The sequence below is a fragment of the Mastigoproctus giganteus genome, chromosome 12 (genome assembly GCF_048544385.1).
Source record: "Mastigoproctus giganteus isolate SK-2022 chromosome 12, ASM4854438v1, whole genome shotgun sequence".
Lineage (NCBI taxonomy): Eukaryota > Metazoa > Arthropoda > Arachnida > Uropygi > Thelyphonidae > Mastigoproctus > Mastigoproctus giganteus.
This window is the reverse complement of record NC_143586.1, coordinates 45,168,101-45,192,800: the sequence shown is the minus strand read 5'-3', so window position 1 is coordinate 45,192,800 and position 24,700 is coordinate 45,168,101. Positions and strand designations below refer to the sequence as shown.

Here is a 24,700-nt window from a genome sequence, read left to right as displayed (position 1 = left end):
TAAAGCTTAGATCCATGCTTTGGGTCATTGTTTTGTGTAATATGAAATTTCTCTTTCACACAATATGAAATTTTCTCTTTCACGTAATATGAAATTTCTCTTTTACAAAGTCGGAAGTCCAGGAGATATTTCTTTTGGTCAAGAATGTTTTTATAGCCTTCCTTTCTTAAAATTCCTTTCAATTCAGATGATGTTACCCACTTCAGAAAAACAGAAGTAGCCCCAGATCATGATGGAACCACCACCATGGTTGACTTTTGGCACTAAACAATGCGGCACCATTTTTCCTTCAGTTGATTGTCTCACATAAACTGCACTTGAATCCAAATATTTAAAATTTGGACTCATCCATCAATAGTAAGTTTTATCCATTCTTCAGTTGTCCATTGTTGATGGCGAAGCGAACCATTTCTTTCGACTTTCCAGTTTTAATAAGGGTTTACAGCCTGCTACACACCCCCTGCTTGTTTAAGATGAAATTTTACAGCAGATGTAGACATGGGAGTTTCTCTGTTCTTATTAAACTTAGCTCAGATTTCAGGTGCAGTAAGTTGTTGATTGCATTTAGAAATCAGTGTTATGGTCTTATTTTGTGCTTCCTTTGTTACATGTGGTTGTCCCCATTGTGATTTGTCCTTTAAAGTGTCAATCTCTTTGAATTGTTGAATGGTAGTTTGTACTTCTTTAAATAAAACACCTAGTTTTTTTGCCAATATTTCTCATGGAATAACTTTCTACAGAGTATACATTTCTTTTTTCAATACTAATTTCCTTATTTCTTGCTATGTTTATTATGAAATGCACAAAACTAACACCAAACACTTTCTGATTGATGGATACAGGTAGCCTTCGATTTATGTCGGGGTTAGGTTCCTGGGGGCACTGGCACGAATGGAACCCTTTATATAATGGAGGCAATCAGAAATCACAGGGTTAGGTTCCGGGCACCAAAAATTTTACCTACCAGTTTCCATCGATTGTTTTATTTTATTAGCATTCTTCATAGTTGTAGTAATAGTCGATGGAGGCAAATTCATAGCCCTACACACATTATGGTGGCTTTCATCAGATTCCATCCTCCAAATATTGCGCTAGGATTCACTGAACTACTTTTACCAGACATGGCGTCTCTTTATTCTATTAAATTTAAAAACTTTATAACACGATGGCAAAAACTGCACACGACTATCACTATTATTATTTAATTTGTTAATAGCCCAATTATAAAAAAAAGGTTAGCGTAATAAATTTCCAACATGTGTAAATAGCGTACGCAACAACCACTTGAATCCTTCACCGGATTGTCCTTTACCACCCACATCCACGAGTGACTACTTTGAGGGCAGGAATCTTTCTCATCTCAGATACACTAATTGCTGATTGGCTCAGATTGTCTTAAATCACATGAACAGTGCATGATACATAGCACAGTATGATGCTGATAAATTTTATCTGATGATTTTAAACTTTCAATTTATAAAAAATTGCAAAAAAAAAAAAAAAAAAAGTAAAAATAAATAAAAATAATGCCGTTGTGTTGTGGTCAGTGATCGGCGCTATTGCTAATCGGCGAAAATTGGACCAGCGCAAAATGGGAGCTACCTGTATTTGATTTTATAATTTACAGCTTTTACTCAATTTATTTTATTGCATAGCACCCTAGAAACATCTACAATCTTTTGTAGTATTGAAACAACACTGCCACTTTCTAGAATATTCTAGGATCAACTACAATGTTCTTATCACATTCAGGAGTCTTTTACAGCTTTCTGGAATATTCTAAAAATATTTAAAATTTTTCTTAAATATTATTTAAATTTTTTTAAAATAATAATAGAAAATATTTGAATAAAAATTGATAAACAAGTTGGTCCTATTTTAATAACTTTGTAAATTAAGAAAAAATAAATGTGATTAAACTTTTAGGCAGGAGAGTACTTTAATACCAGTTGCAGGAAGTCAAATTAAGGAAAAAAAAGCAAAATTTTTTTTTTTTTTTTCATTTTTTAAAATTTAGTATACTTTTTTTAGGAAGTTGAGATGAGTATAGCATTTATGTAAATAAATTTATGCTTCTGTTATTTCTTTTTCTTTTTCTTTTTTTTTTTTTTAATTTTACGGATTATCTCAGGTTTTGATTATCCTGGAAAAATTTATTCTTTAACCACCCCTGATAATTGGAAGTCCATTGTGTTGTACATGTATAGTAAACCCTCACTAATCTGTAGTAATTTGGGGTAGAGGTCATCCGGATTAAGGTTTTAATTAAGATTTTACACTATAAAAAGACAATACATTAATCCATCGATAGATGGATAAATGTATTGTCTTTTGTCTTTTTTTACATTTATCAGGTGGCGCTGGCATCGCATACCAATGCTACTTGATCATTGCTGTGAATACCACTTAAATACAGCTTCTTCCAGCAACATGTCTTTTGGCTTTTTCGATGTCTGTCTGTTTTCAAATTCTCCACATCGAATTTGAAAGGAAATGTCTTTACAGATTCATTTTGTTTTTTTAACATGTGACACTGCCTGTTGGCCAATACCAAATTCTTTGGCAATTTGTTTTTCCAGGAACACCATTTCCAAGTTGTTCTATCACTTTGAGCTTGTTAATGATAGTTAAAGTAAAGTGTTTTCTTTTTATTTAACTTTTTAATTCTTTAGAACCCATAGTTATATAAAATGTTAACTTATGTACATATGTATATACTTATAAAGAAGTATGCAAATGAAGTGATATAAGCAATAACATCCGTCAGACTCGGTCAACAATGATATTGAACAACACACAAGACAATGTAACGTATGTTCCATCTATCTCTCTGCGCATTCAATCAGTGAGAGTTATTCCTCTGCCTTCCTAAATCCCATGTATCTTTCAAAGTACTCAACTGTGAACAGAATTTTCATATTTTGATCCGGATTAACTGTAACCGGATTAAGGAGTGTTTACTGTACGTGTTAAAATCAGTGTTGAGTAGCGTTTCTTTTTCTCAGATATATTCAACTGGTTTTCATAATGCTTTGAAATGTCTATTTATACTTAAATCTTCTTACAAATTAATATTCATTTTACACTGTTATTATGACCTCTATGCATTCAGTAAGGGTTTATTAATAAGTTCAATAATGAAGTTTGCAGATTGTTTAGATCTGTTGCAAAGGAATTTCACCAGTGACAGAATGAACAGTGGCCATCCTGTTCACCTAACCTTACTCCCATATGATTTTTGGCTGAAGAAGTATTTCAGCCAAAGGGCATGGTGTATCATTGTAGCCTCACTGACTTAAAGGGTAGCATAGCTTGTCATGTAACTGTGATCACTCCTGATATGTTATGTTGGCTGTTCAATACACCTGACTCACATAGAGTATGATTGTTTACTAGTCTCTCTCTCTCTCTCTCTCTCTCTCTCTCTCTCTGAACAGCATCCCCCCCCCTCTCAAGACAACAGTTCTATTTGTCTCCCACTGATGAGGAAACGTCAACTGATTTTCCCCCCCAGCCATTCTCTTCCCTGTATGGTCTATGCCTGCATAAGATTTCCCTTCAATCTGATCGCTAGATTGGACTCCAGACAGCTGTGACACTTTAATTATAATTGTGATACTTTAATTATAAGGACCGTATATTTTAACACCTGCATCAAAATATAGTCTCATTCCTCTACTTAGCTGCTAAAATATTTTAATATATTTTTGATTTTTTTAGTTTCATTGCATGTGCATAGTCTCAGATTAAAGAATTGCAAAGTATGCATATATATGTATCATTGAAACTAATAATAGAAGAATTTTGCCAAGACATTAAAAAATATAGAATTCGAAAAAAGTGAAGGATGAGGAAAGACACTTCTATTTATGTAATAGTGAAGCTGGTTTATTGCTGGTCAGGAACGTGGAAATTTAGCACATATGTCAGAGATTATCTATCTACAAAAGATGAAAATAACTGCATTAAATTTAGACTAAAGAAAGAGGTTACAAGTTAAACCAGTAGTGTAAAGCATTTGTTTGTTGTTACTTGTAACCTGTTTAAATTATTTTTATAGTTGATTTTCATTGATTAAGTAAGCTAGTATTGTTCACAACGCATGTATAGAATTTCTGTATGCATTATTTCTAGCATTTATCCTTTGTGCGTGCATCATCTCCAGTAAGCATAAATTGCTGTATAACTGACAAGCAATAAAATAGCATTAACAGTTTTTCATCCTTCAACTGCCTTTCCCTATATAATGTAGTTTAAAGAACACATTTCATAAAAAGTGGTATATTTAGAGGTGGCAATTGTGTTTAATCAAAAACAAGTAAGATTAGTTATGCTACCAGCAGAATGAAACCATTTGCACCAGATGCAAATTATATTTTCAAATGTGGTCTCATATGAAATTATATGATGAAATTTTTGTTCCAGTATTTGGTCTCAGTTAAGGTTCAAATTTTTGCCAGGCTGTTAATATATGATATTAATATTGTTTAAATATAAGATAAGTTCTCATACCTTTTTATAAGAAATTTCTTCACCCAATGCTCACATCAAATTTCACTGGTTAACACATAGTATAAAAGATCTAAGTTTATAATGCGATATTATCCATACTAAAAATAGTTAATTTATACGGGTTTCATAAAACTAATCTTGCATTCAATTCCCAATGTCTACTTGCTGCCACCAAATACAAAGTGTAGCTGATACACATCAAACCACCCAAAACTAAACACACCAGCAAAACTAAACCCATAGACTAGAAATCAAAGGCAATTGTCAAACTCTGTTAAAATATTCAAGACTAAACTTCTTAAGTAAACTTTAGAATTGGGCTTCATTGCTTTTATTTTGAAATATGATATTAAAAACATGAGCTAAAGGGAAAAAATATATTATGCATGCATGTGAAATACACATAGTTGCATTTTATTTGTTTAGGTATATTTTTAAGTTTCAGTTTTTAAGTTAATTCATATTTTGTAGCTTTCACACAGTAAAGTTCGACCTAGACCTGGCATGGGAGGTAAGGGCCAGTGTTATAGATGTGGACGGCAAGGACATTGGTAAGTGTTCTATGTATACTGGTTAAAATTGCAAGTATGAAATCTAAATATTAGTCAACCCCTAGTTTTAGGCTTTGGGAAGTCAGAAAATGTATTGACTTGTGTATAAGTTGATATTAGAAAAAGTGCTTTGAGGGCATGTCAGCTGCCCAATTTTTGTTTTTGGCATTTCTTTCAGCATTTTTTTTTTTTTTTTTTTGTTCTCTCATGAGTTTTTTAGAAATTCTAAATTTATATGCAGCTTTGCAAGATTAACTATTTAAAATTTAAAGCCATATTCATATGGCATGTTTGAATTCATTTCAGCCATGCTTTTTATGAAAGAATTAATAAAGCTGGTATTTTAATCAGAACTGGACTTCTGGTTAAAGCAAAGACAGTTTATGAATTTCCAAGTACGGCATAGCAACAAATGTAGGCGCTATAAAAGTTGAAAAAAGCAAGGCTGTCATGTGGATTTGTTTTACAAAACCCTTGTACATTCAATAATTAGTAATGACTAGATATGCAATAATCTGTACATCAGATTCACTCAAAGGAACTGAAACAAGCAAGATTTTTATTTTCTGGTAAAATTAAATTATTTTAAGTTATTAACAAATATTTCACTATGTAGAAACCTGACATGACTTGTATGTAAGGTGACCCTGTGCTTTTGATTTTGTAAACATCTAAAATTTCTCAACTTATACTGTGGTAATAAAATAAAGCTTGGTGGTGATTAAATGTAATTCATTGTGAAATTATACAGTAGGACTTTACTGATCATGGAAGCATAGTGATTACTGCATTTGTCACACTCAATTTTTTTAACTCTTCTTCTCTACTCTAACTATTTTTCTGTCTTTTCTGCAAAAACACTACAGCTTTACTATTCTCTTTGCATTGACTGGATTAGGTCTGACAAACACATTAGTTATATTTGTTTGCCCATTATTTTATGCAAGCTTTTGTTGGTAATGCTGGCATCTTCCTACCCTTTCCCTCTTTTATGTTGTGAAAAAGTTGTTGAAATTTATGTGCATGTTTAATTTTTAAATAATATAGTTCTTTGAAGATTTCATATTTTAATGCACTTCAGCAGTAAAAATGTAGAAAATATTTGTGGCTTACACTAGAATGACTTGTATAGATTGCATGGAATAATGTAGCTGATAGTGATCATAAACACCATTAATTGAAGGGCATTTTTTAAAGAAGTACTTTTGTGTTTTTAACTATATTTCAGTTTTATGAAAATTTATTTTTTCTTTATGCTGTTCTCATTAATATTACCATGAATGTCAATATAATTTCATTTGTGGTAATTTATTTCATTTCTGTGACACATTTTTGTCCATGATTCTGATGGATCCAACCTGTACAGCAAAGGGAAGTTTTTCATGTGGTCACTTCAGGGTTAAATTTATAATTTTATGAAAATTTAAAATTTTTGCTTAATTTGATTCTTCATTCCTGATTAATGAATTGGCCTTTCAGGCATGCAAGTCTGAATTGCATAAAAATGTAAAATGTGCAAAATACTATATTATACATTGTAGAATGTTTTATTCTATGTCAAATATTTCATAATATTTATTTATTTTTTATTTGTAAAATACTAAGAGAAGTGTACCTCAGTGTAGTACGTAGAACACTTCTGTACTCTCCAGAAATTAAAATGAAAAAAAACTTGGTTTTCATACTATCTAACTTATTTTTTATGTGTAGTGCAAAGCTAAATTTAAGTAAGTTGCTGAATGAATACAGTATACAGTATAGTGTTTAACATGTACATAAGATTTTCTGTGTATTATAAAATCAGGAAAAGGTAACATGCTTGCTTTATATACTGTATATAAAATGCGATTTTGGCACTAATAATATTAAGAGTAGGAGACCGGCAGAATTACTTAACAAGTACAGGTCACTGTTGAACAAAAGCCGAGAATTAGGGTTGAATTTGAAAGTGTCTGCAATTCTGCCCAGACACGATAGAAGGGAGTATATGATGAGAGCCTTGTCAATCAATTCGGCCCTGGAAAGATTGTGCAAGGCTCAAGGGGTAGAATTTTTTTCAGCCTGGACTGTACTTGTTAACAGGAGAGATTGCTTCTACAGGGATGGGATACACTTAAATAGAAAGGGTGCAAGAATATTTGCTGATGCTATCGAGGCAGTGTTAGGTGGGTCGGAAAACTGCTAGCTTGGGGGGGAGACAAAGACCAATAGATTGACAGTAGCCACTGGCAGAGGTGAAAGAGATTCTTGCACTGCTTCTATTAGAATGAGCAGAAGCCTGAAAAACAAGATGCATGGTATTTCAGAGACTGCTGGGAGCCATTGCGGTACAAGTAAACACATGGGTTGTGTTAGGGTAGCTAAGAATAGAAACAGGTGCAGGTATACTTGCGTGTACACCAATGCTAGGAGTTTAGTAAATAAATTTGATGAATTTGAGGTATTGCTCAAAACATCGAAGGCAGATATTGTTGGGATATCAGAGACGTGGTGTCACACAGATATAAGGGATGCGGAACTGCAATTTGAGGAGTACAACGTCTACAGAAAGAATAGACAGGATAGGGAGGGGGGAGGTGTTATGCTATTAGTTAAGAAACACATAAAAACCAAGGAAGTGAAGCCAGTCGACATCGCTGGACAGTGCAGTGTGGAGTCAGTTTGGTGTGACATAAACATTGGGAGATCAAAATTGAGAGTAGGAGTGTGCTATAGGCCTAATGACTCTGATGAGTATAATAAGGAACTATACAGGGAAATAGAGTGGGCCAGTAAATCAGAGTGTCTTATAATGGGAGATTTTAATTTCCCAGATATTGACTGGAATTTGGGGGCTGGATACTCACACACTAGCAGGGCTTTTGTGGATTTATTGGATGATTGTTTTCTACATCAGCATGTTCGGGAGGCAACTAGAGGAAGTAATACTCTTGATTTGATTATCAGCAGTGATTCTTCATGCATTAAGAATCTGCAGATAATGAACCACTAGGTGGCAGTGATCACAGTGTGCTGAAGTGGGATTTACTCAAAGAGGTAACTACCATTAGGGGTAAAGGGAAGGGTTATTGCTTCCGTAAAGGCGACTACGATGGACTGAGACAGTATTTAAATTCTATACAGTGGGACCAACTGATGATGTTACCAACAGCAAATTCAAAATGGGAAGCATTCAAAGAACTTATCTTGGAAGCTACTAGGCTTTACATACCAACTAAGAAATATTGTTCAAGGTTTAGGCCTAAGTGGATGTCAGATGAACTAATGAGACATATGGCAGAGAAGAAAAATGCATGGGATACATACAAATTAACACATGACACAGAAGCCTATGATAGATACAAGTTGATATGCAACCAAGTTACAAAGGAGGTTAGGCAGGCGAAGGCAGATTACGAGAAATCCTTGGCAAGGGATGCAAAGAAAAACAGCAAAGAGTTCTTTACTTATGTAAACTCTAGAAGGAAAGGGATGAATCAGATTGGTCCACTTGATATTGATGGGTCAAGTGTTGATGATCCTGCTCAGGTAGCTAACAAACTAAATGAATATTTTGCATCGACATTCACACATGAGGAGTTATTCAGCGAGGGGAATGCCAGAGGTGTATTCAACTCTAGCAGTAAGCTACAGAATCTTGAAATAACTGGGAGTAAAGTGGAGGAGAAACTGTTGAAGATAAACACAAGAAAGGCACCCGTGGTGGATGGGATCTATCCAGTTATATTAAAGGAAGCAGCAAAGGAAGTAAGCAAACCCTTAGCCATAATTATGAGAGCTTCCTTGGACTCAGGGAAGGTACCCATAGACTGGAAATGTGCAAATGTGACCCCAATTCACAAAGGAGGATCAAAGGCTGACACAAGTAATTATAGACCTGTGAGCTTAACTTCTGTTCCAGGAAAATTAATGGAGGCACTGATTAAAGAAGTACTGCAGGATCATTTAGACAAGACTTCAGTTATAGCTCAGACACAGCATGGTTTTGTTAAGGGGAAGTCTTGCCTGACCAACTTGATTGGATACTATGATGCAGTCACAAAAGAACTGGATGTAGGGAATAACTTTGATATTATATACTTGGATCTTAGAAAGGCTTTTGATACTGTTGCACATGGAAGACTGCTACACAAATTGGAGCAGTGTGACATTGGAGGCAAATTGCTGCTATGGATAAAGGGGTGGTTGAGGGGGAGAAGACAGAGTGGTAATCAATGGACACTGCTCATCGTGGACTGATGTTATTAGTGGAGTCCCTCAGGGCTCAGTGTTGGGTCCATTATTGTTTTCTGTATTTATAAATGATATTGATGATGGTATATCGGGATTAATGTCCAAGTTTGCAGACGATACAAAGGTTGGCAGGGTTGTCAAGGACACTACTGACACTATGCTGCTGCAACAGGATCTGGAAAGGTTGAGCAGATGTGCTGAGAGGTGGCAAATGAAGTTTAACATTGACAAATGTAAAGTACTACACATGGGAAACAGCAACCCCAGAGCAACGTATCAACTCTGTGGTACAACACTGACAGTGGTAGAGAATGAAAGGGACTTGGGGGTGGTTGTGCAGGCAGATATGAAGTTCTCTGAGCAGTGCAGACGGGCTGCAAGAGTAGCTCATGGAGTATTGTCAATGATATACAGGAATTTTTCCAGCAGGGATAAGGAGGTGATTATTCCATTGTATAAGGCGATGGTCAGGCCACACCTAGAGTACTGTATACAGGTCTGGAGGCCTCATTTCAAGAAGGATGTAGAGCTGCTGGAACGAGTACAGAGAAGGGCAACAAGATTAGTGAATGGAACAAAGGGGTGCTCTTATGAAGAAAGGCTTAAGTTTTGCAAATTACAGTGTCTGGAGACTAGGCACCAGCGAGGTGATCTGATAGAGGTGTATAAAGCCTTGAATGGTTTAAGCATGCTCAATGCTGATGGGATTCTTCCTCTAGCTCAGAATAATCACCTGAGAGGGCATAAATTCAAATTGAGGAAAGACAGATGCAGGATAGACGTGCGGAAATTTGCCTTTAGCCAGCGGGTGGTTGGTTGGTGGAACAGACTTCCGTCCCTTGTGGTGGAGGTTGATAGCCTAAATAAGTTTAAGGCTCAGCTGGACATGTATTTTGAACGAACAGAGGGGTGAAGTGGAAGTGGTTTTTTTTTTTTTTTTTTGGCTGATGCTGCATAAGCTTGCTTTCTTGCATCAAATGCCTCTACTAATGCTAATGCTAACATGTACATTAGATTTTCTGTGTATTATAAAATCAGGAAAAGGTAACATGCTTGCTTTATATACTGTATATAAAATGCGATTTTTCAGTCTTAAGTGGTAAGAAATATAATATAGTTAGTTTTTTGCAAGCAAATAACAAAAATAGTATAGCACACAGAAAGAAGATATAAAAATATATTATTTCAAAAAGATGGTAGTGTCCAGTGAAAAAAATTTCAGTAAAAAATCTATTTACGATACATAATTTTCTAAAAATGGACTTCTTTACTAAGTGTCTACTTATAGGGTACTGCGATATTCTATCACAGCATATAATATTGCACTGTGTCAGTGATGACAGTAGAAATTTAAAGGACATTTCAAGATCAGGCTGTCAATCTTCAGTGACAGCAGAAAATGAGGAGAGTGGAAACTAATTTGTGAAGATCAGTGCATTGAAATGTATGCAAGTGTGGGAATTGGTTATAATGCATTGAAAACATTCTTAATTGGCATTTAGGCAGTTGTTTGGCTAGTGAATTCCATGAATGCTAATGCCAGATCACAAGAAGCAGAGGGTGCAGGCTTGTGTTGACCTTCTGGAGCAGTTTTGAAACTGGATGACTATTTTTTTTTTTTGATAGCATTGTCACTAAAGATGAAACTTGAGTTACAGCAGTATGAACTGGAGGCAATGTGGCAATCCAGGGGAAACGCAATAATTCACAGAAGAAATTAAAAAAAAAAAAAAAAAACACTATTCCAGTCCTTGTGGAATTCCTGGGTGGAGTTACATGGTCAGTTCTGTTTGCTATGTGAAGACACTGAAGACTTGAAGACACAAATTGGAATAGTGAGGCCACAGAAGAAAGGAAAGTTTCTCCTTCAGCACAACAATGTCAAACTTCATTGAATTGGTATAACCAATTGGTTATCCAGTTTTCTCTCTGACTGCTCACTGAGGGTGATGGTGGATGGTTCTCTGTATTCTAACTTCTCCACTAATGCTGGTGTCCCTCAAGGTTCAGTTATTTTCCCCACTCTTTTCCTCTTGTATATTAATGACCTTCCACTGACCAGAAATCCTATCCATAGTTTTGCTGATGATAGCACATTGCATTCTACTTTCCAGTTTGAGAAACCTTGCTCTGCTCAATCAGCTTCAACTTCTCGAATATCCGCTACCAATTCCCTAAATGCCAATCTCCAGGAAATTCTCCAGTGGGGCAAAGACAACTTAGTTGATTTCAATCCTTCTAAAACTCAGTCCTCTTATATCTTGCAAAAAGGATTCTTCTGCTCCTATGCTTATCTTTGGTGGCACTATATCTATGCAAGATGATATCTCTTTTGGGAATTACCCTGACTTCTAATCTCTCTTGGCACAAGCACATTACAAATATTGCTTCCTCTACATCTAAAAAAATTTTTTTTTCTCTTTTGCTCCTGGCGTTACTTTTCTTCCAAACAGCTGTTCACTCTGTACAATTTCAAATCTGCCCTACCATGGAATATTGTTCTCACATCTGGGGTGGTGCCCCTAAAACCTCTCTCAGGCTCCTAGATTCCATTCAGAAGAGGGCAGTTAGGTTAATTAATGACTCACCTCTAACAGTCTCTCCACTCTGTCTCATAGACGTACTATTTCTCCTGCATGCCTTTGTACAGATACTTCTATGGGCACTTCTTCTGAATTGGCTTCTATAATTCCCACAAAAAAAAAAAAAAAAAAAACCGCAGCAGTTCAATTATGGCACAAGCCTACCTATTTCCATATCAACAGCGTTGTATAAATTTTATGAATGATATAGTATTGTTGATCAAGAAAAAAAATTAACACAACATATTCATATGTAGTTGCTTTATAAAATGCCAAATATTGCAGATGTTAAAGTGGAGATATGATCATTTATATTGTGAACATTTTTTTTTCCCTTTAAGTTTTTTTTTTTTAAAATATAATTTGAACTATTTATAGTTCAGGTGAGTATAGAATTGTTAACCAAGAGGGGGGAAAAAATAGTGTGCTCATGTGCCTTTTTTCTGGCTTGAATGTAGTAGTTTGGTTATTGCTTTTAAGTGTCATACCAATTGTGAAAATCCAAGCATAGTCTTCAGTCAAGTATGCCTAACATCCATTTACATTTTGATGTCATTACTGCTTAATGAATTGAAGAGTGGTGAATAAATTCATTAGGCCAACAGAAGTTAAAATTATCTCTTCTGTTTTGGAAGTTAATTACCAAAGCACTAACTCAAAGTGATGAGCCTAAAAGAGAAGATTCTGTTCTTTTGTATTTTTTTTTTTTCGTGTACAAGTTTCGAGTACTCAGTATCATTGAAGGTAAAGAAATGGACAAAGCACTGATTTTTTCGCAGTATCAGTCCTATTAGATTCACTGTGTGAACCTACTAGAAGCTGTTATGAAACAAGAAAGAACTGATGTACCATAGTCCTTGGTTGACAAAATGAAAACGATTACAGAAAGAAACTTAATTTACCAAATTAGCTGAAGACATGCTTGGCAATTTAACAGTTCCTCATAGCAGTGCTAAAGAATATTCAGCCATGGTTTAAAAACAAACTCAGTTGAAATCTATTTTTGATAAAACTGGAAGTTCACTTTGTAATCAAGTCCAGACAACAAGACCATTGCTATAAGAAAAATTTTCACTCTGTATTGCTTAGCAGAGCAAAGTCTGCAAGAGTATCTATCTGCCTTGTAGTAATCTCAATCAGTTAGCATCTAAAAGAAATTTACTTAGAGAAATACTTTAGGTGCCCAAATGTTGTGCAATGATATTTACAGATGACAAACCCTTTGTGGTGAGGAGAAACTGTACAAGTGAAGCTGGGAAACATGAAATTTGCCATATTGAAGTTGCTGAAGATAATTGGAAAAAATGAGTTTAAGGGGAAGTAAAGTTCCTGGAGCTGATGGCTGGGGACTCATGTGGTGAGTATGGGCTTGGCACACCCACGGTCCTGAGCTGGATATCATCATTCTTCTCTTTCTTGGTGATTTCCTTCTACTTCTCTCTCTCTCAGGGTAACAAGGGATTTTTTTTTTTTTTTTTTTTTGGCTGTTGCAGCATAATCCTCAGGCTTACTTGCACCATATAGTTAATAATAATAATATATCCATTAATTTGAGGGAGTTGATGATAATGCATTTAACTATTAAGGTTAGTTATGAGGGCATTGGATTCGACAGATTCCTTTGGTTTATAGAAGTGCCAATGTATCTTCATTACATATGACGATTCTAAGAGTGAATTGGGTGGCTACTGCCTGATCATTGTGACTTCAATATCATGAAAAATCATGGAGGAAATGATCAAGAGTGCAATGTGGGGTCATTTCCAATAGAAGTGGAATTCTGAAGGAAACAACATGGTTTTGATAAAGGTAATATGTTTAACCAGTCTGATGAATTGGATGTAGGAAATAATTTTGACATTGTGTATTTGGATTTTAACAAGATATTTGACTCGGTTCTGCAAGAGAGGATTTGTATAAGCAGTAACATGTGATTGCAAGGTGGCTGCAGCATAGTAGGCAGAGGGTTGCAATTAATGGTTACTCTTTGATTGGGCTAATAAGTTGGTCAGAAGTGGCCTTCAGACTTTTTTTTTTTTTTAAGAGATTCTGAGTGTTAACTTTTATGGGTTAACTATGTTTAACCCATGAAAATATTTGTGGTTGGTTAAACCTATATAAACATAATGGTAAGAGGTAATATATAATGGAGGTGTACTGACATAAAATTTAGATAAAATCTAGAGCCATGAACCTTCATGATAGTCATGAGATTGTGCAAGGAGAAAAAACATGAACAATTTTAATCTATTTTCATGTTTTTCTCTCAGTAATTGTAAGTTGTGCTGATATGTTGTTTACACACTGAAATGAAATTCCATAATGAAATCTGCAAGCCTTCAAGAATGATTTTTGACATTCTTGCTCCTTGCAAACTGTTTGTGCAGCCCATAAGCAACTTCTGAGTTTGATATTCCTGGAACTATTTGTAGAAAAATGTGGTTGGGTTCTCAGCATGCAACTTGTATTTTTGTGTAGAAAACGGAGTAGGCCCTATGTCAGTTTATTGAAAATAATTTGTATAATTTAGTTCTTGAAGCTAATATTACATTTGTATAATGTTAATTATCACCTAATTAATTGTTCACACCATTTTCATTCACACTGTTTTTAGTGATTTCTTAGTAAATTAATCTTGTTTTTTGTAAACTGCCATGTGGCCCATTCTGTGTAAGTAGTATATCTGTATAGTATGTGAGCCCCTTTATACTTTCAAGATACTCTCCCATTCAATTTAAGAGTCTGTTTTAACTATGACAATTAATATGAATGACATGCGATTTGTAATCAGTGACATTTTCACTGCTGACATGGTATTACATGCTGTGCTGCAAGATAATCAATGTGCTTTTTTAAAATCATGGTTTAAAATGGGAGTACTACTTTTGCTATGATTGAGATGGTTGTTTTGCAAATTACTAACTAAAGGTATAGAAAAGTGATTTATTGCTTGCAGTTAGAATATTTGGTAGAAATTTGTTATGCAGAAGTGTGTGTGTGTGTGTGTGTGTGTGTGTGTGTGTGTGTGTGTGTGTGTGTGTGTGTGTGTGTGTGTGTGTGTGTGTGTGTGTGTGTGTGTGTGTGTGTGTGTGTGTTTACAGGTCGTTAAGAAACTGACTGCTACTGATGCTTCAAAGCTTAGAATTATGTTTAGGTTTAAGTTATTTATCAAACTTATGTGTGATATAAAGATTACTAACAGCTTATAATGGTTGTAATCTCTTTTTGAAAGGTTCATTTGAAAATATTCATTGTTATTTTGAATGATAACCTGGAAACGTGTAAAGCAGTAATCACTTGGGTTAGAGGTTTTGTAACACGTGATATTCAGATTTTGTTCTCTTCATGACATGCCAAATTTGAAATAAATTTTGGGAGAAAAAAAATTAAATCAAAATAAATAATAGCATCTAATATATGAATATATTTTAAATTTTTATTATAAAATTATATAATTAAGAGGAATACATGCTTTCACACATTTCTGTTCATTATATAGTTTTAAAAAATTTAATTACATCTTAAACATGTGAAGAAGCATTTTTTGATATATATATATATATATATATATATATATATATATGTGTGTCATAAATGAAAGTAAAATAAAAATAAAAAAATAAATATAGATGGAGAAGTTATTAATCACAAAATGCCGAGCCTAGTTGAAGAGAAAAAAAAAGAGAAAGAATGTTAAGAACCTATAAAAAAAAAATAAAAAAAAAAAAATAAATAATCATTAAGTAGAATTAAATCTGAATTAATGCCGAATTAACAGGCTAATCATATGTACAAAAGCTTTCTTCCGCTTCTTCGTTTTCATATTTCATATATATATATTTTATTTAACAAAAATTGTATACAGTAAGTACTGCACTCCATTAATAAGAGATGAAATATTGGCATACTCTGAGCATAATTTAAAAAAAAAAAAAAACCATAAACCTTTTCCATAAATTAAAGAACCTGGTTGTTAACAGTAGGGGCACCACAACTGTAGGTTAAACGTAAAAAAAAATTAAAAATTAATTGTTCCTGCAGGCTTGCAATCTTCAGCATTTTATCTGTTTTGGATAGCCCTTTCCTATCCAGAGTAAGCCCCTCTATCCACTAATGCTTGCTTGATACTATAGATCTGCCTTCAGTTTGGATCCACTTGGATATACTGTTACAACAGGTTTAGCTGGCTTTCTGCACTTCCTGCTGTATTTGTTCTAATTTTTTGTTTTCCACGTCTTCTCTTCCATCTTCATAAAGAATGTTCCTAAATGTCCAGAATCTAATTGATAACAATTTTTGTTGCTTAGTCTGCAGCTAACTTTTGTATTGTCTCTCCCAACCTGCACAACTCTTTGTGTAACTAATTTTCATTTAGATTCTTGAAGTTCTTGCAGGCTGCTGTTTACATCTCCTACACTAATCTTTGTAACTGGAGTAACTAATATTTCTTTTATTGTCCACAAAAATTATAACAAAGTGGTGATAAGGTACAACCCTGACTCCCTCCAATTTTAACTTTAAACCATTTTACATTTCCTATTCTTTTGCTCAATCCTCTGCAGATTTTCCATTTTTACACAAATATTTTATTTTCTTAATGTATCCTCCTTGATTCATGTTTATGTGGAATTTAAAAGAACAAATTTCTTGGTACTTTGCATATGCTTTTTCAAGATATCAGCAAATCCAAAATATAGGTTATCATTAACTTGAGTTTTTTGTGATTTATCATCATGCAGATATTTGATCCCTGTTTGGCCTGAAATCTGACCATTCTTTCCCAAGGGTTACATTGAGAAATACTTCTAATCCTCATCTCTAAGATACTTGCATTGATTTTTAGAGGATTTCAGAGAGGATAGGTTGAAGAGGTGAATAATTTTTTGATTTTTTTCCTACCACTACCCTGAACATAGTTCATGTCGGAGGGGCGCTGCTGTGTGATGGTGAGATTTTTTTTACCTGATTTTGTTAACTGAATTTTACCTAAACTGTATTAGTTATCTGAATCGGTTAGGTGAATAGAAAATATGCCTGGAGAACAAGAAATCAAGTCTCTGAAATGCAAATATTTCCATAAATTACCAATATTAATTTTAATTACCAAAGTAATGGGGAGAAAAACCTAGATCATTAATTTATTAAAAAAAAAATCCATTTAAATGTATTCTGATTTCATTGTTTTCTGAAATTTTCAGGTCAAAGGAATGCCCAAGAAACCCGTAAGTTTATTTGATTTTTCCTTTTCAGATGTATTATAAGTTAAAAGTTGGTTTCTTGAAGATGAGTTAGTAGTCATCTAAGAATGTTAATTAATCTAATAATAAGCAATAGTGCTCATCTCTATATTATTAATATATTTAGATATTTAAAATAATTATTAATATATACTATTCTATAAATATTTAAGACTGAAGTTGATATCCAGTGTAGTAAAATTCCAAACACTTGCTCTTTGCTTAGCACAGAATTTTCCAACTATATCACAAAGTGTTTTCAGTGTTAAAAAAGAGAAACACAATTTTTTAAACATTGTCTTGAAAATACTTTAAACTAGAGAAAAGGAATAATTATTACAATAGTATAAAAAAATGAAAACGTTACTTCTTGTAATGTTTTCTTTGCTGGAAAGTTGCTACTTTTTTTTTTATGAGTTATGACTATGGGAACCTGTTGTCATTAGTGCTGTTTCTTGGAATTTCTAATTTTAGGTAGGGAGGGAAATGACATCCCAGTGTCCAGTCTTAAAAGTTTGAACTGAAATCACACTCCTTAGAAGGACACCCCCTCCCACTTTTAATAACCAATTCTTTGCTCTTTATACACCCTTTTCAAATCTTTACTCTCTTCCCGAAATGGAATTTAACAGTCTGTATATAATTTGCATTGTCAAAATTCCTGTACACCTTAGATAGCACATGTGCTCTCACATGTGACCTCTCTGCACTGTTGGGAATGTCATTTAGGATTTTATTTTTAAATATGTTTCTTCACTCATCCTGAGTTTGTTGCATTTTAAGAAATAGGTTAATCTGAGATTATTTGTTACCCAAGTGGAGAACCTAGAACACCATTTTACCTAAATTGTCATTTCTCAGGCCATTGCATAATCAGCTTATAAGATAAGATGATACTAAAGGGGAAATTTGTCTTAACTAGTTTACATCTATCTTCCATATAATGCTATATGGAAAAATAGTACAGGACTTTTAATAAATTTTAAGGGTGAGGGAGAAGAATAATCAGTCTGATTTTGGTTGATTATTAATTAATAGTTCCAATTAATAATACATCAGAGGTTTTATTAGACAAATGTGGAAAATATGATCATAGTCATAAATAAAATTCTCAGGAAATATTAAGTGTGCTACCCAAGAGCAATGATAGTTCACATTTTATAGAGCAGAAACGATCATAGTCCATTATTTGTATAAACATTACATGCCATTTTCTTTGTTTAGAATTTGCCAGAGGATTGGAGCAAAATAATATGAACCACTCAGAAAATGCTGTTACCAGTTATGGTCATCAGTTATTCTTCCAGAAGACTGGCCAGTTTTTTTTTTTTTTTTTTATCTGTCACAAATTTTAATTTAGTTTCTACCACTCCACAGTTGTAATCTCGGGGAAAGAAAAAAAACTCACCTTAAAAGTGTTAATGTGCTGAAAAGATTGTATGCTGATCTAGTGAACTCAGCAAAAGTTTACAAATTGTTTAACCCTCTGGAGGACAACTTTATGAAATGCTATCACTTGTAGGAATTGACCAATCTCTAATTTTTATCTTATATTTTAACCATTTTTCAATATTTTTTATTAATGTTTTTTTTTTTCACTGATTAACACAACTAACATAATACCATATTAGTTTTGTTAAAATACAATACAATAACATGATTAAACATAATACAAAAGTATTATTAGCAATTTTTTTTAAATAAAATTCCCAAGAAAAGCTGGATTTTTGGCCATTTTAACACCAACTTTAAAAGCAAATTAATGTTAAAATTAACATTCTCATTGAATTTTTTTCATGTTAGTAAAGAATATTCATGTCTGTAGTAATTTTAATAAAATTTTTAATTGTATAATTCTCAAAACAAATATGACAGCAGCAGATCAAGATTCATTGTTCATTTTTACAGACTATGAAAAGGACTTTATTCTCATTGAAAATCTAAAATTTCAGGTTCATACTGCAGTGCAGTAATTATTTTTTAAAAATGTTTTGTAAAAATCACACATTTTATTTTTTAAAATAATCTCGCAGTCTTTCAAAGGAATTTCAAGGGCAAGTTTTTACATAAACAAATAAGTGTTTTTTAGCTTGTTTACTTTACCCCACTCACAAGGTCATAAAAAGAAATGCTTCAAACTGGGTAAACAGTTAGATATTGTTACATGAAGCAGTAGACCATGTAGACAGCTGCCTCTATGAAAGGACAGTAGTTGAATAGCCAGGTCGCATTTAACAACAATGGACAAACCACAACTGTGTTGATTGAACAAGTTTACTTATGCATAATTTTAATTATTCAGACAGTTCTGGGTTTACGAGTTTTTTTTTTTTTTTTTTTTAAGTATCAAGTATCAACAAAATCAAAAATATGAAGATTAATTGCAAAAAATGAATGTTAAACATTCATAAATATTGCATTTCAGACAAAGCGCATAGCTATACAATACAGTGCACTCTGCTTTTCGATATTAATCCCTTCCAGAGACACCATCGTATTGTGAAAATATAGTAATGTGAATCCAATAACACACTGTTTTTTGGTAATTCGTTCCACAACCTCAAAAGTTATTTGCTATATAACTCTCTAAAACGTCGTTTTTATAGTGTAAATCGTATTAGTAACCAATTCAAATCAAGACTAAGATGCATTTAGGGCTGAAGCTGCGAGCAAATTTAGACTATGTATATATTAAGTGCAATAGCATCATTAATACACAGCCATTTCTGAATAAACAAATATTTATAAAGCGGCATTGTTTTAAGTTATATCTCATATTGTGAATACCTTCACGAGTTCCCGTGATATTGCACTACTTCGAATAAGTAACGCTTCACCCAAGGAGAAGACTAATGTTAATTCTTCTCAGATAGTTACCACCACCTGCCAAAAAGCTTCGAAACAGTACTGTCTGGGCGGTGGTATCCGCCGAGAATAAGTAACATTAGTCTTCTCCATAGGTGAAGCGTTACTTATTCGAGGTATTGCAATACCATGGCAACTTATTGTGAAGACAATTCACAATATGAGATATAGGTAGTTCCCGACTTTAAGAGTTAATTCGTTCCTAGCGTGCACTCGTAAAGTGGCAATTTATTACCCATTGACAATGTTAAAAATAGTGGTTATGTTCTCAGTGAAATCAGTTAGCCAATTAGTTTGTTTAAACAATGATTGATTTATCCAAAGAAATGAAAATGTAGCCTGTAAAATCAAGTAAATTATAATAATAGAGAAATTATTTATGACTTACAAATGTTAAAGAATGTTTATTCTTCATCATCATAAACTAAAGGCACACTCGTTGATCACTCATTATTGGCGGCACCATCTCAGGGCTATTTGGCCCTTCTTCGGTCGGTCGGTGGGTGGGTAGGTATCCAAGTGATGCAATGATGGCAAAACAGTTATGAAGTATAACTCCACAATATGAGAGATGCCTGATGGTTTATGATGTATTTAGACTAAGATGCATTTAGGGCTAAAGCCTCAAGCTGCGAGCAAATTTAGACTATGTATATATTAAGTGCAGTAGCGTCATTAATACACAGCCATTTCTGAATAAACATTATATTTATAAGGCGGCATTGTATTCACAATATGAGATATAACTTAAAATGATGCCGCCTTATAAATATTCTGTTTATTCAGAAATGGCTGTGTATTAATGATGCTATTGCACTTAATATATACATAGTCCAATTCAAATCATTAAAATGCACTACCCTTTCATTGTTATCATATGTTCTGTTATAAGAACAAATTTTTGAATGCCTTTGTGATATTTTTCTAAAACACATTTCTGGAGGCCACTACCATAAAACAATAAAAACAATCTGCACTTTCTGGTTTATTGGGCTTTTCTGTTAGTGTAATCAATTATAAACGGGTAATAAACTATCTTATTGCATTTGCAAAAATATCGATAGCTGGAATTGTGTGTATTTTTACGTTATGGTGAAACGTTTCCCCTTTACTGAAATCTACAATCATATAAAAAACATAAATTTTCAGAATCTTTTCTCTTCATTCCTCTTTTTTAAGCTACGTAAACTTGTTAGTCCATGCAAATTGTGTTAGTTGCAATTTGCGCATTCTGTTAAAAAATGCTTATGCATGCTATTGAAATTTATAAAGAAAAGAGAAGATTATCTTGGAACAAATGTCTCTTGAAGCATTTCTGAAGAAGACTCCTCCTTGTGCAACAAACCAACAAGTGCCGAGCCAATAATGAGTGATCAACGAGTGTGCCTTTAGTTTATGATGATGAAGAATAAACATTCTTTAACATTTGTAAGTCATAAATAATTTCTCTATTATTATAATTTACTTCATTTCACAGGCTATATTTTAATTTCTTTGGATAAATCAATCATTGTTTAAACAAACTAATTGGCTAACTGATTTCATTGAGTACGTAACCCCTATTTTTAACATTGTCTATGGGTAATAAATTCCCACTTTACGAGTGCATGCTAGGAACGAATTAACTCTTAAAGTCGGGAACTACCTGTTCTCATATTGTGTATTTCCTTCACAATAAGTTTTTTTTTTTTATGTGAACCCCAAACACGAGAGGTATTAGAACCTATAGTACTTAGTACCGTGCTTGAGTTGGAAGTTGAGAAGACGAAAGAAGATATTTGTTGACATTGGACTTGAACTTCTGTAGATTGTAATTTTCAGGAAATATGTATGAAGGAAGGTTGTTCCAGAAAACAGCAGTTGAATGAATAAATGAGGAAGATGAAAAGTTGGTTCTGTGAGTTTGAAGTTGGACGGTAAATGGATGTTGGCTGGTGGCAGCACGTGTTCGGACTGTTTTGAAAGAGAGGGGGCGGAATTATAGAAGCCAATTCAGAAGAACAGTGCCCATGGAAGTATCTGTAGAAGAGGCATGCAGCAGAAACAGTACATCTATGAGAAAGTGAGTGGAGAGACTCTGTTAGAGATGAATCATTAATTAACCTAGCTGCCCTCTTCTGAATGGAATCAAGAAGTCTAAGAGAGGTTTTAGGGGCACCACCCCAGATGTGGGAACAATATTCCATGGCAGGGTGGATTTGCGATTTATACAGAGTGAGCAGCTGTTTGGAAGAAAAGTAACGCTGAGAGCGAAAGAGAAAACCAAGTTTTTTAGATGCAGAGGAAGCAATATTTGTAATGTGCTTGTGCCAAGAGAGATTAGAAGTCAGAAAGCAGAAGAATCCTTTTTGCGAGATATAAGACAAGACTGAGTTTTAGAAGGGTTGAAATCAACAAGTTGTCTTTGCCCTGGAGAATTACCTGAAGATCGGCATTTAAGGAATTGGTAGCAGATTTTCGAGAAGTTGAAGCTCATTGAGCAGGAGAAGGTTTGCCATGGTATTGCAATACCTCAAATACGTAACGCTTCACCTATGGAAGACTAATGTTACTTATTCTCTGCGGATACCACCACTGTTTCGGTACTGTTTCGAAGCTTATTGGCTTCTCGTTGGTGGGTGGTCACGTACCCTGTTGCAATAGTGACAACCCAGTTATGAAGTATAACTCCACAATGTGAGAGATGCCTGATGGTGTGTGTGGTTTAATCTAAAAGATATTTCTTGGCTAAATGCCTAAGAGTTTGAAAGACTTTACTTATGCATGGGTAATGCACCACTCCATTACTACTACCAAGCTAGTTTTGATGCATTGTCTTAATTATATCTCATATTGTGAATGCCTCGCCAACAATGCATTGAAACTACCTTGGTAATAGAAATGATGTGTTTGCATTACCCATTGTAAGCACCCTCTTTAATTGTAAGGCGCACTCTTCTCCCTTGTTCCAGCTCGCCAATTGTATGTGACCGCTTTTCTTATTTAGTTCCTTTCTTATGTTAATTTTTGGGATAATGCCTACTTTAATTTTAATAGGTAACTCTTGTTATCCTTTTGGGCCACTGACTGATTCAGAAAATTTCAGGATTACTATTATTCTTAGCTAGAATCTGAGTGAAGCAATGAACAACACACAGGATAAATTTAACATTATAGAATAAATTTAATTATAGAAACTTGACTTAGATACATACAAAGATTTATCAACAAAACTTTTCATATTACGGAAGTTTCCCCCTGAGAAAAACAATTACAACAAATCCATTTAGTATATCTCTTTACTAAACAGAATAAGAGCTCCTTTACAGAAGCTTCCCTCTGGGAAAAACAATTATTATAATTCCATACAGTATATCTCTTTTCTAATCTAACTAAAAGTTCCTTTACAACCTTCAACTTGTTATTCCAGCTATTTCTTAGGCTAGACAAATTAATCGTACTTAGAATTTCAGAATGCCTTTAAAAATTTCCATTTAGGATGACTAGAAACAATACTACAAAACAGTACTTACAACAAGTTTTACTTTTCGGTGTTTTAGGATCAGCTCCTTGACCCTTCCAGACTATCTGTGACGGCTTCCATATCTAATATCCGGCTTTTAATTCCGAACTTCCCTTTGACCCAACTTGACTCCTCTTGGCTGTTTTTAACTTAGTTGATTCCGAATAACCCTTTTCCTTTCCGAAATCCAGCAAAATCTCGCCGCTTCCCGACTAACTTCTATCTCCAATAATTCCACAACTACGCTTACTAAGACAAGACTACCTCTCCAGAACTATTAACACCACCTGTAGCACTAACTCCACCTGTATAACTTTCACCTTCCCTCATACATCTATCACGACATAACTTCCACTTCCTGACTGACTTAACACTATTAAAACTCGTCCTTATATACTGCTATGTTTCCCAGCATACCCTGAAATTTTGACTGACCTCCCCCTCTGTTAAGTTGAAACGTTCACCGTAATCTTGCATATCATGGACTTTCCCGTAAATTCCCATAGTAACTTACAACTACTCTTACTGCGTGTATAAGCGTTTGTTCCCCAAGTGTTTTTGTTTTTTTTAAGTAAGCCTCCACTTAAGTAAGCTTACACTCCCTCCTCCTTATCTGTAGAAAATTCCTACTAAAGAATTTTCTAGAAAAACTACTAGCCTTTTTCTGAAATACAATTTTTAACAGTTTCAGGTGTCCTTCCCTAGATTCAGAGTAGATTAAAATATCGTCAAGAAAACAAATTTTCCAATTACTGGGAAAACACCCTTTCCCAGTAACTCCGACAGTATATTACTCATCATACTCTGGAATGATGCCGCTGAGTTTTTCGCCCCCTGAGACATTCTGGTCAAATTGAAATTTCCAAATGGGGTGCTAAATGCAAATATTTCCTTTTGCTCCGGTTTTAAGGGAATTTGGTAGTACCCTGCATTTAGATCTAATTTAGAAAATACCTTAGACCCTTGGAGGCTGTTCATTATCTCTGCTATATGAGGTAACGAAAGTCAGTTGGCCTAGTGATCTTATTTATTTTTTGGAGGTCCAATACTATTTTACCCTACCATCCGATTTATTTACAACTAATATGGGACTATTCCAGTAGGAAGTTGACCTCTCTATTATGCCATTAGCCTCCATGTCTTTCAGTTCCTGCCCTAATCTTTCTAGCTGGGCCTGCGGTATGCGATATTGCCTGGTATAAATCGGGTGCAGTTGAG

The 24,700-nt window shown here is 34.1% G+C and overlaps 1 protein-coding gene across 3 annotated transcripts in view; it reads left to right on the top strand.

The window, feature by feature from the left end:
• The window catches only part of LOC150077004 (RNA-binding protein 4-like), a 335,818-nt gene that overhangs the window by 110,062 nt on the left and 201,056 nt on the right, over positions 1-24,700 (top strand). For all 3 annotated transcript variants that reach the window (XR_016547727.1, XM_090386802.1, XM_090386803.1), the window contains exons 5-6: positions 4,984-5,063; positions 17,077-17,100. Coding sequence is in view for 2 of the 3 variants with exons in the window: in XM_090386802.1 (XP_090242928.1) it covers positions 4,984-5,063; positions 17,077-17,100 (104 nt within the window). In the remaining variant the exon portion in view is untranslated. The remainder of the gene's footprint in view (positions 1-4,983; positions 5,064-17,076; positions 17,101-24,700) is intronic.